This window comes from Gopherus evgoodei, chromosome 22 (genome assembly GCF_007399415.2).
Source record: "Gopherus evgoodei ecotype Sinaloan lineage chromosome 22, rGopEvg1_v1.p, whole genome shotgun sequence".
NCBI lineage: Eukaryota > Metazoa > Chordata > Testudines > Testudinidae > Gopherus > Gopherus evgoodei.
The window spans coordinates 11,411,353-11,423,383 of NC_044343.1; the positions used below are offsets into that span (position 1 = coordinate 11,411,353).

Consider the following 12,031-nt stretch of genomic DNA (forward strand, 5'->3'; position numbering starts at 1 on the left):
ATGATTGTTATCATGAACTTCTGTTAATTACAGAGGAGAAAATTACATTTCTCTATGCCTGGTACTTAGCGAGGGAGCAAGTTGCTTGCTGACTACATAATTGCCGCAAAATTATGTACACTGGTTAGAATACGGGTGCCTTGTGATCAGATTAGACATCAGGCTGTGCTTTACTGATTTTCTTTGACTTTCATGTCTCAGCTGAAAGTTGCTATCTCCTACTTGGATAAATAGATGTAAAATTTTCAAGTGATGTGCAAATTATTTATACAGCAAGAGTAAAAATGCATTCACCAAAAAATCTCCCCAGCAATTCTTTCGTCTCTATTTCTATGTAAAAGATAAAATGGAGTGGTAGGATGTCGCTGCAATTAGTCTAAATGCCAAGGTGGATGGTGCAGAGTCTACGTGCTCCAAGATTCTCTCACAGTTTTAATGTTATAATTATCTGAGGAAATTGCAACATCTGAAAAGAGATTTGTGGAAAGACACATGTCAAACATTTCTGGTTATCTTTTAAATTTTGTGAGAGTACTTAACACACCTGTCTTAATATCCTTGCTCTATGAAATTGAAGTGTAGTTTTACCTTTCTAAAGGACCCGTTAATGGTGGTACTTTGTTCCATTTCAGTGACTTCTGTGTCACGTTTGCTCAGTTTATCAGACAGGGTAAGGTTTTCCCCCTCCCAATCACAAACCTCAGTGGACTACAAGTGAAATTGGAGATGTTTGATGCTTCAGACACTGGCATCAACAGTAAAAAATAATTAGAACTTGGTTGGCAGTTTTTGTCACAATAAAATACAGTTCTTGTGCAACCATGTTCACTCTGCAGTGTTTACAGTAATAAAAATAATTTAAAAACTAATTAAATTAAGTAGATAGGACATGGAGAAATAGAAGGAGCAGATATGTGCAGTAACAAGATAGTTTATCATTTTGATGAAAACTGAACTTTAAATTCACAAATGAAAATTTTACCTATAGAGCTTTTCAAAACCGTAGTAAGTAATAAAGGCATTGGATTCACCACTGTGCATTATTCATAGTCTTTAAGACCAGGAGGGACCATTGTGATCACCTAGCTTGACCTCCTGCTTCACACAAGCTGGAGAATGTTGAGCAGCTAGTGTGTCCCATTCCACATGCAAGAGCATGCTTTTGGTTTGTTTTTTGTTGTTACATGTCTTTCCAATGCTAGGTTCTGATGATAGTGGAACTTCTCTTTTAGACTTTAACAGATATTTCATACATAAACAAGGATAATCTTACTTTAGAAATATTGCTGGATCTAAGAGACTCTTTTTTTTTTTTCTCCCCTTGCAGAGCTTGGTTATGATCCATATAACCCTGAGCTTCCCAAGCCTTCGACCCAAATAGCGAATGGTGCTTTGGGTGACATTACAGTGTCAACCCCTAGCATTCTCCAGCTGGAGTTGGTCAACAAGGCCATTGAAGAGGTAAAATATGAAGTCGAGAGAGAGCAGAAAAAGTATGAGGAGCTATTGGAGACAACAAAGGAATACAGCACATCTGAGGCTACTTCGCTTATTTCCAAAACACCTGTGTCAGCTGCTGTGACAAAAACAGACTCTTTAGAATATAACCCAGGTAGCTATAACTTGAATAATAACACGGACTACAACCCTACGCCTTTGGCTGCTGCTCGTTCAAGTAAATACACTTTGGATACTTTTGATAATGCAAAATCCAAAGGTAGTTCATTGGAATACGTCCCCAAGGTTGTGGCTCAGCCTAAAAAATACAGTAGCGTTGTCACGAACAATAAGTATGTGATTGATGACTCCAAGCCTTCTACGGACTTGGAATATGACCCTCTTTCAAATTACTCAGCAAGGCTTTTGAGCAAAGCCAGCACAAAGGAGCAGAAGGGGACCAAAAGGAGAAAAGTATCTAGTCATGGAGAATCTTATTCTCCTTCATGCAAAAAGCACTGTAATGTATCCAGTAACTATGGAACGTATGCCAGATTCTCTGACTCCGAAGAGGATGTTGACTTGGAATATCAGCCAACCTCTGTTAGGTGTTTACAATCTAAAGTCAGTTCTGAAAATGAATCAAGTGATGGGTTGTCCATCAAAGAAAAGAGCACCAAACTGGAAGATCTAAATTCCCGGGAGATGAAAGAAATGGCAGTGCAGTATGACATGGAAGATATTGAAAGTCCACGGAAAAATCTTGTCAAAGATTTGTCGGAGAAGAATGCAAAATTGGCAAAGGCATCTTCTGGCAAGAATGATCAGGATGTTAAAGAGAAAGACAGCAAAGAGATTGCAAAAGACAAAACGAAAAAGAAAAAAACAGATGGAAGGAAGCCCCCTTGCCACAAAGGGATGGGCAAGAAGGAGAAAAGTAAAAACACACAGAAAGAGAGAATAATCAAGAAAGAAGAAAAATTAAAAATTAAAAATGGAGAAAAAAACTGTAGAGAGAAAAGTATCAAAGCAAAACCAGATGGGAATTCAAAGAAATCTGAAAAAGATACATTGGAAAAAGTGGCTAAGAAAGAGAAATCTAAGTCCACCAGTTGTGCAGCTAGCTCAGGGAAAAGCAAGAATGAGGGGCTCTGTAAGGGAGCTAGCACAGAGAAGCCGGAAGGTAGCAAGAAGGACTCCATGCCAAAGGCAGCTGATCTGAAGAATGGCAAACAAGCCTCTAGTGATAAACACAAAGACAAAGGGGGCAAGACTTCTGCCTCCGATCATCCAAAAAAGAAGGCAAGCCCTGCGAAAGTGGGGAACTCAAAAGGCAAGTGTAAGCCGAAACAGCAGACACTGAGCCATGTTGACCTGTTTGGAGATGAGAGTGGGGAGGAGGAGAAGGTGGGCCAATCTCTGGCTCCATTTCCAAACATGAGCTCAGACTCCGATGGAGATGATGGCTCCTATGGTTTTCAGAGTGATAATGAAGGGACAAAGACCATTCAGCGCTCCAAGCTGTCCAAGTCATCTTCATCCTCCTCAGCCTCTGATGACATTGATTATTCCGTCCTGGAGAAAGATTTGGATTATGACTCTGACCCCATGGAAGAGTGCCTCAGAATTTTTAACGAATCCACGGATGTGAAAACAGAAGACAAGGGAAGGCTAGGGAAGCAGGTAGTGCTCATTCTGAATTCAGCACGAGTCAGTCATTCCCCTGCCTCCAAATCTAGATGTTAAACCAACTGCCTTTAGAGTCATTATTCTATTTTTGTTACCTATCCCAAGGAGTTGGGGGGGGAGGGATGAGTGGGGATTTCCCCCCCAAAGAGTTTAAATTGCTGTTCCATTTATAATTTTGACCAATGCTTGAAAGTATTTATGGCTTGAGTGTGCTATCTCTTTCCATTTCCATCCCACCAGTAGTTAATTGGGTATCGGAAGTATTATCTAGTTACTATTTTTCGGTGTTTTGCTATACCAAACCAGAAGTTTGGGGGATGGTTCCTTCCTGCCACAAGAAGGAACCATCTGAGGGCTGGCCTACACTGGTGGGGGAGGTGATCGATCTAAAATATGCAACTTCAGTTATGCTATTCGCGTAGCCGAAGTCGAAGTATCTTAGTTCGACTTACCTGGCCCTTCTCACGGCAGCAAGTCAACTGCCGTAGCTACCCCATTGACTCCACTTACTCCTCCTGCCGAGGTGGAGTACGGGCATCGATTCAGGGATTGATTTATCATATCTAGATGAGATGCGAGAAATCGATCCCTGATGGATCGATTACTACCCGCCGATCCAGCGGTAGTGTAGACGTGGCCTGTGTTTTGACATCCATCAGTTTTGATGTGATTTGCCCTAGCAGAATTGGCAGGTGTTTGGGTCTCCAGCAAGTGTAATGACAACCCCAGCTGTCTAGCTGGATACATCAAAAGTTTCAGAGAGAATTTCTGGGACTTTCAGAGGTAACCCAGGCCAGCATCGTTGCTAATAGCCAGGGGACCCCCACTCCTTCATGCAACAGGTTCCAGTGAGTGCAGCATGACCAGAAACAGCAGGGCAACCTCTGAGGCAATAAGTTGGTGGTGAAAGTAGGCTAGTATGGCTGACGCTTACTGAATTGAGTGGAGGACTGAATGAAAAAAGAGCTCTCCTTAATGAAGAGGCAACTGGCCGGGTAGGGATTTGGTGTGTAGGAAACCCAGGGACCTAGATAATTCAACCAAGTAGCCTACTCCCTCCTATAGCATTTCCTAGCCCATAACCAATATTTAATTGGATATTAGGATATTCTCTAGTTCAGGGATTCTCAAACTTCATTGCACTGTGACCCCCTTCTGACAACAAAAATTACTACATGACCCCAAGAGGGGAGACAAAGCCTGAGCATGGCTGAGCCCTGCCACTTCAGGAGGGGGGACAAAGCCTGAGCATGGCTGAGGCCTGCCACCTCAGGAGGGGGGACAAAGCTTGAGCCCCACCACCCCATGCAGGTGGGCCAAAGTCAAAGCCCAAGGGCTTCAGCCTCAGGCGAGGGGGGTGTCTGTAATCTGAGCCCCGCCACTCAGGACTGAAGCCATTAGACTTTGGGGCTTGGGCTTCAGCCTCAGGCCCCAGCAAGTCTAATGCCAGCCCTGGCAACCGCATTAAAATGGAGTCATGACCCACTTTGGGGTCCTGACCCACCATTTGAGAACTGCTCATCTAGCTGATACTACCTCTGAAAGCCTACATGTTTGCCATTTTAAACTCTCATAGTTCAATTCCTGCATAAGGATTCCCATCCATCCATCCATGAACAGTGTAAACTCTTAAGTCGCGGGAAGAATTACTCAGCATGAGACAAAAGGTATTTGGAGGAATGGGATAAAATAAAGAAAAAGAACATTTATCTTAAAAGCTGCGTAACAGTGAGATCCTTATGGTTATGGCACAGTCTTTTAATTAAGTGTAGAAAGCCCCATCCATGGAGACATTTAAAACTAAGTAGGGCAAAGAACTAGAAAACACTCTGTCAGTAATAATCCTTTAGTGGCCTCTGGGATGATAGGGTAGAAATAAATTAATCTTATCCTCCATCTTTTTGACATCTGAGTTAACGAGACAATGAGAACAAACCCTGAGCAAATTTGTGGCTGGCTGTAAATGAACAGAAGCACTTGATTTCATGTCAGACATAATGCTGTTAAGTTTTCTATTGGGGATCACTTCATTTGCACTATAGCAGGTGTTTCTGGAAATCAAATTGGGAATAGATTCTAGGAAAAACCTGATTTCCTTTATTCAAAGAAATCCTGAAAACCTTTATCGCCAATATTATATTTTATTCCCATCTGACTGCAATGGAGAGTACCAAAGAGTTACATTTAGCTGAGACAGGTGTATTGTATGGGCTCACTGTGTCTGGACTAAAGCTTTGTAGATGAAGTTGAGATAACTAGATGCATTTAGCGTGTGTTGAACAGAGCATGATATTAAAAGACAAATGCTCCTAAGCACCTGAAAACTTGCTGATTGTCTTCAACTGAAGCCACAACTGCTGTATGGAGAAGAGAATCTTGCCCCATGAAAGACTGATTGGCTAATAAAGCTTCTGATTCTAGATATTAATTGCTGTAATGGTACCGTTCAGAGCCTAATGTTCTCTCTTGCTGACAGGTAATGACATTTGTGACACTGATGTTAGGGCCTTGGTGGAAGAAATCATAAAGGAGGTTTCCCTGTTACTTGATTCTGCTGGTTTAATAGTTCAGAAGAAAATAATGACCGCTTAAACACAGGCATTCTTTTGATGGTATTTAGGAAAGGGTAGGTGAGTTGTTTGTTTGTCTGTGTTCCCATTGTCAAAAGCCTCACACTCTAATAAGAAGGTCCCAACAATAGCAATAAACTTTACATTGTCAATTTTAAATGAAAGGAGTTTAACTACATGCCAGTTTGTTTATAGCAAGGAAGGTTTATCATCTTCTTCGAGCTTTCCAAATGTTGCATAGTGCAAAAATGGTGGCATTCTTATAACTGCTTTTTCCTTGAAAAAGTACTGAAATGAGGGCTCTGATTCACTTCAGTGAAACTGTGCAAATGCAGTGTCATGGCGCAGAATGGAAATGTTCATAGGGCAACATTCTCACAGCAACTAATGGGTCCTTGCATGCACAGCATTTTATATTCCTTCATCAAGGCTTTAATTTTCCCTTTTTGGAGAAGGATTCCTTCCTTTGCATGCCATACCTATTGAAGATTAAGAGGAGAGAAGATTTGTCTTTTAAGAGGGAAAGATACCTCTGAGTAGGTGCTTATTTAGATGTGTTCTGCTTTAAAAAAAAAAAAATCTATATATCTATGTATCTCTCTCTGTCTCTCTCTCTATGTATAAGTATCAGAGGGGTAGCTGTGTTAGTCTGGATCTGTAAAAGCAGCAAAGAGTCCTGTGGCACCTTATAGACTAACAGACATATTGGAGCATGAGCTTTCATGGGTGAATACCCACTTCATCGGGTGCATGCCGACAAAGTGGGTATTTGCCGACGAAAGCTCATGTTCCAATATGTCTGTTAGTCTATAAGGTGCCACAGGACTCTTTGCTGACATATATGTAGTATGTATGTAAGATTGCACACTGAAATAACACTTATTTTTATTTCAGGGGGTGGGTGGGTTCTGGCTTCTAAAACCAGCCCAGAGCCCCAGATCTCAGTGAGTTGTTCATTTTGAAGGTATTTATAGGGCCAGATTTTTAAAAGAGCTCAGCACTCAGCAGCTCCTATTTAGGAATCTAACAGGATCATCCTGCTGGGATTATCTGCATATATCTCATCTAATCTGTTCCTTGCCATTGCAGGGGCCTCCGACATAGGTCTTTCCTGTTCTCTGCCTGTGGCACACAGTTTAGTCTCTCGAGGACTGAAATGCTTTGGTCTAACTCAAGTATTTGGGCTTAATAAGGGGGTATCTGGATGAAATGTAATGGCTTGTGATATGCAGAAGGTCAGACTAGATGATTTAAAGGTATCTGCTGGCCTTAAACGCTGTGGAACTCGAAGTGGTCAGATTTAAGAAAAAAAAATTAATCTCCTCTCGAGGCCCCTAAATAATTAGGACCTGACCACTCTGACCAGTTTTGAAAACCTGGTCATAAATGTCACAGTGGGAACTGCTGGGTGCTGAGCGCTTTTGAAAATCTGGCCCTTGTTTAGATGCTTAAGTGAGAACTGAGCTTTTCCTAAGATCATCATGTCTATAGCTTTGTCTAAACTAAATTTCTTTGTGAATGTCAAACTTAGCTCCTTTGAGAACTCTGCTAGTGGCACTTTTGGAGTGTTAAAAATAAGAACGATCAGAGCATGGTTACAGCTCTAAAAAGGTTAATATGTGCAGCTCTCGTACATGCCTGTAAAAGTCAAATAGCTAAATAGAGTTTTATCAACATTTCTAAACAGGTTTGTTTGTTTGCTGGGAACAAGCCTGAGGAGTCAGTCCAAAAGTGGCTTTTTATCGATCAAATCAAGCGTCTGGAAACAGCAGCGTTAAAAAGCATCTTCTCTGCTGCAAAGCTGCTGTTCTATCCTGGGTTTCTGCCTTGTGAACAAAGCATCTCTGCCTTTGGCACCACAGTCCCTCGATGGATTAGTCTTGTATGTAGCTTGCAGGGGTGCATTGTTTCTTAAATGCAGAATACTGACATTGAGGCTCAGTGCTCTGCAGCTTTTCAGGGCCTGCTCTGTGAGAGATCATTATGTGGGACCAAGAAATTAACTAATCTAGAGTTTAATTAAATTCCTGGGCTTGAAAAATGTTGTTAACACATTGAGGTATGTAAGCGGTTGGCAGGTAAACAGCACTGCTGAAGCATTTAGCCTTTAAGGGCGGCCAATGAAATAGTGTCTGTAATGGATTATACCAAGGCATCCTATTGTAAGGTCTGTGAATGGGCTGCATGGGTGGGAACAGTAATGCTGTTGTTCATTTGCTTCACTGGTGCCTCTTATTTTGAAAGCTGGTTCTCTTTCAGTAGTTTAGCAGCTGGTAGTAGTTTGTACTCACCTGCTGTCTGGAAGCAATTTCCCTTTATGATTCCATTATCCCAGAGGGAGGCTTTCCAAACCTCCCCGTGGAGCAGAAACTTGAGTTGCTTCAATTTTGGAAGTTTGCTCTTTTGTTTTGTAGCCACTGAAAGAAGAGGCAAGTGAAGAAAAGGTGGATGATGCTTTAACCACTCTATTTCCTGGCCAAAAAAGGAGGATCTCTCACCTTGCCAAGCAAGGAAATGTAAGTGTAAACCTCATTAACAAGAATACAATTTGGAGAAAGTGTTAAGATTTCTTTCCCATCATATGACCACAATGTATTAGGAAACAGCACAGGCTGTAGGTGAAACAACTAAAACATAGGGAAGTTGACTGTGATATATTTGCGGTGGAACCCTGTTACATGGAAGTTCTTTCTTTTCCCCCCTGAATAACTTCACTCCGAAATACAGTTTGAGTTCCAGTAAAGTTAATGGCAAAACTCCCATTGGCCTTCAGCAAAAACAGGTACCAGCCCTGTAACAGGAATTGCATTCTGCATGTTGTGATGCATTGACAGTCTAAGATTTGTCATGTTCAGTCAATATAAATGTAACTTCTTTAGATCAAAGTTAACTGTACACAGGTTACCCTGGGTATGTAAGAAAGCTTAAGTTTTTGTCCTGCGAAAGCAAAAAGGTTAACATAGCATATTTGCCTGAGTCTGAAGCACTGCAAATCTGAGGGGTTGTTTTCCTTGTTTGTATTTGCTCCATTTTAACCAGCTGAGTATCTCATTTTACATCTTTTTTCTACACATCTGAATTTAAAGTATCTTCAGAAAACAAGAAAATAGGCCATAAAGACATGATCGTTTTCTTTCATTCAGATTTTTCATTTTTGTCATAGTTTTCCCCTCCAGCTGCTGAAGACAGATTATTCAGTTTTATATTGCAGCAGGAGAAGAATGAAGGTTTAACCGTTGATCTAACCAGGATTTCCAAGCTGAATTATTCTTCCTTTCCACACAGTCTGGAAAAGGGTGTTTTTAACCTTTTAAGCCCTGAGGTCAGTGCAGTGCGTTTTAGTTAATTACATATCTTCAGCCAGTTTCCTTGTTTGATAAGGCTCTCTTTTATAAACTAAGGAGATAAGAGATTGAAGTAAATGGGTTGGAAATTCATTTACTCAAATATTCATTGTAAATATGTACAATGTTAGGCATTTATGTATCTTTAGATAAATGTTCTTAATGCCGCTTCTGACCCAAAGCACTTTTCAGAGCCATGAGGTAGCTATAGTGCAGTCACTGTCTAGGCAAACAGCAGTCTTGGTGTGCTCAGCAACGGTTTGCACCCAGACTTGGACATCAGAACCTGATGTATAAAGAGAATGTTGACTAGGAGGTGGTATTATTGCCTTCTGCTTTCATGTCATGCCATACAATCCTTAACTTCTCCTGTTAATGTCAGAAAACATTTCCTATGTGTATGCATGCAGAGTTAAATTCCTGATATCGCTACGTGCATCCAAATGGTATTGTATGCATTGTGCTCCTTGCCACTTACATCTCAAGAACTTAAGTAGAAACAGAAGAAAAAGGGAGTGTCTTTTAATTTAGTTCTTGAGTGTGAAATGAAGAGACTGGTGAGGAGGTAGAAAGCCATTCCCATCCAGTTCAGTAGTAATCTAATGTTATCGTCTATTCTCTGTTTACTCTGACACCAGTTTCCAGAAGACACTAATTTGCTTCCTAGTTTGCAGTCTCAGCAAAAAGGCCAGGTAATTAATGGGTTGTAGAGACTGCCCTCCCTTCTGAAAGACACTAGATGTGGACACCGAAAGTCAGGTCTGAGGTCCATTGGCTGGGAAGTTTGCGGACGTTTGCATTGCTACTGCCTCTTTAGTATGTGTTCTCTCGCTAGAAGGTTTCGGTCTTCACTGCTGTCCATTCTGGCACCTTTCCTGCATACTGAATTCCCGCATCAAAGAAAATGCATATATAACTTTATTGTACATGAGTATTGTTTTTCAGAAGGGTGCTGTTCCTATGTATGAACAGACCTCTGAATTCTAGTTGTCCTGATGCTGTAAACACAAGTGGGTTTTGAAATAAACTAAAACTGAAGGGAGCTGCCTGTAATGATAACTATTCTGGAAGACTACCATGACCTCCACTTCCATCAGCTGACACACGCAAACCTTTATAAACAAAATAAGGCTATGTACACACTACAGTTTAGGTTAGTATAATTTGTCGCTCAGGGGTGTAAATAAGCCACTCCCCTCAGCAACGTAAGTTACAACAATCTAAGTGCTGGTATGAACAGCACTTTGTCGGCAGGAGAGTTGCTCCTGTTGACATAGCCACCGCCGCTTGCAGGGGCTGGAATAATTAAGTCGGCAGGAAAGCCCTGTCCCGTTCACTTAGAGCATCTGCACTAGCAGCACTACAGTGGTGCAGCTGCACTGGTGTAAGCTCCATAGAATAGCTATAGCCTAAATCCTGGGACCTAGAATTGTAAAAGAGCCTCTACCCTTTTCTACTCTGAATGAAGGCCAAGGGTCTGGACTTCAGCGGGCAAACAGATTGATTTTAGAATACTTTGTATCTGTACAGACAGATGTCCCAAGCAAACCAGTCATCCGGCCGTACCGCCCACCAACTGCCCAGGAGGTCTGTTACCGGCGGATTCAGCTGGCACAGCAGCAGGCGGCACAGCTGGCTGTGGCAGTCCAAAGGGCCTCTCTTGTCTTGCCAGGAGAAAAGAAAAGGATTGCTCATGTGCCAAATGTAGCACTTTCCACAGGAGCAAAGCAGAGTAAGTCACCACTAGCTCCATTAACTGCTGTCTTTCACTTTCTCCTATTAAAATGACACTGTCTCCTTAAGAGAATGTTTTAAAGAGAATAAAAGTGCCAGGTGTTTTGCAGCGAGAATACAGGAAAACGGAAACATTCCCCCATTTGAGGTAGCATTAGCCCAGTTCAGATCTTTGTGTGCTGGGCCAGAAGTCAGGGATGTTGTATTTTTCCTTTCCTTTCCCCTCTCCTCCAAACTGAAAAATCCCATTTAACAGGGTTCAAAAAAGAATTTCATGGAGGATAGGTCCATCAATGGGTATTCGTCAGGAATGGGTGACGGGGAATGTCACTTGAGGATTACCTGTTCTGTTCATTCTCTCTGGGGCACCTGACATTGGCCACTGTCAGAAGACGAGATACTGGGCTAGATGGACCTTTGGTCTGACCCAGTATGGCCATTCTTATGTTCATTGTGTGTTTTCTGAAAAGTAAGAAACTTTACAAAGCGCACACACATTTTATGAAATGAAACAAAATGCATGCTACGTGATCCATGTCGTAAGTGTGTGTATTACTCAACTATGTTGTCCAAAATAAAAAACTTTGCTATTCTCTTAGCAAAATAAGAATGCTGTTAGTAACTTTCCTCTCTCTCTCTTGACTAGTTATATCTAATGCACTTTTGTTTCTGCCCTTACATACAGATACATTTTTACCAACTTATTTGCTTTTTCAGTATCTAACACTGGGTAGGCAACTATGGCATGTGTGCTGAAGGCGGCATGCAAGCTGATTTTCAGGGGCGCTCAGACTGCCCGGGTCCTGGCCACCAGTCCAGGGGGCTCTGCTTTTTAATTTAATTTTAAATGAAGCTTCTTAAACATTTAAAAAACCTTATTTACTTTACACACAACAATAGTTCAGTTATATATTATAGACTTATAGAAAGAGACCTTCTAAAAACGTTAAAATGTATTACTGGCACGTGAAACCTTAAATTAGAGTGAATAGATGAAGACTCGGCACACCGCTTCTGAAAGGTTGCTGACCCCTGATCTAACATACAAAGTTCAAGACAATTTGAATATCCTAAAAGCATGCTGGACTCATGCTAAGCTGGTTGAACAGTAGTTCAGATCTTCTAAAAATTGACAAAATTCTGAATGCAGCTGATCCTGTCTTCTGTGACTTTACTTTCTCAGTTTTCCATCATTTTAATTCAGTGACCAGTAGCACTGTTGCCTTCACAATCATAGTTACGGGGTAGAAATCTGGA

General features: G+C 41.4%; 1 protein-coding gene across 4 annotated transcripts in view; it reads left to right on the plus strand.

The window, feature by feature from the left end:
• Nucleotides 1-12,031, plus strand: part of REXO1 (RNA exonuclease 1 homolog) — a 76,208-nt gene that overhangs the window by 25,202 nt on the left and 38,975 nt on the right. For all 4 annotated transcript variants that reach the window (XR_003997522.1, XM_030540709.1, XM_030540707.1 and 1 more), the window contains exons 2-4: nucleotides 1,328-3,120; nucleotides 8,111-8,212; nucleotides 10,571-10,772. Coding sequence is in view for 3 of the 4 variants with exons in the window: in XM_030540709.1 (XP_030396569.1) it covers nucleotides 1,328-3,120; nucleotides 8,111-8,212; nucleotides 10,571-10,772 (2,097 nt within the window). In the remaining variant the exon portion in view is untranslated. The remainder of the gene's footprint in view (nucleotides 1-1,327; nucleotides 3,121-8,110; nucleotides 8,213-10,570; nucleotides 10,773-12,031) is intronic.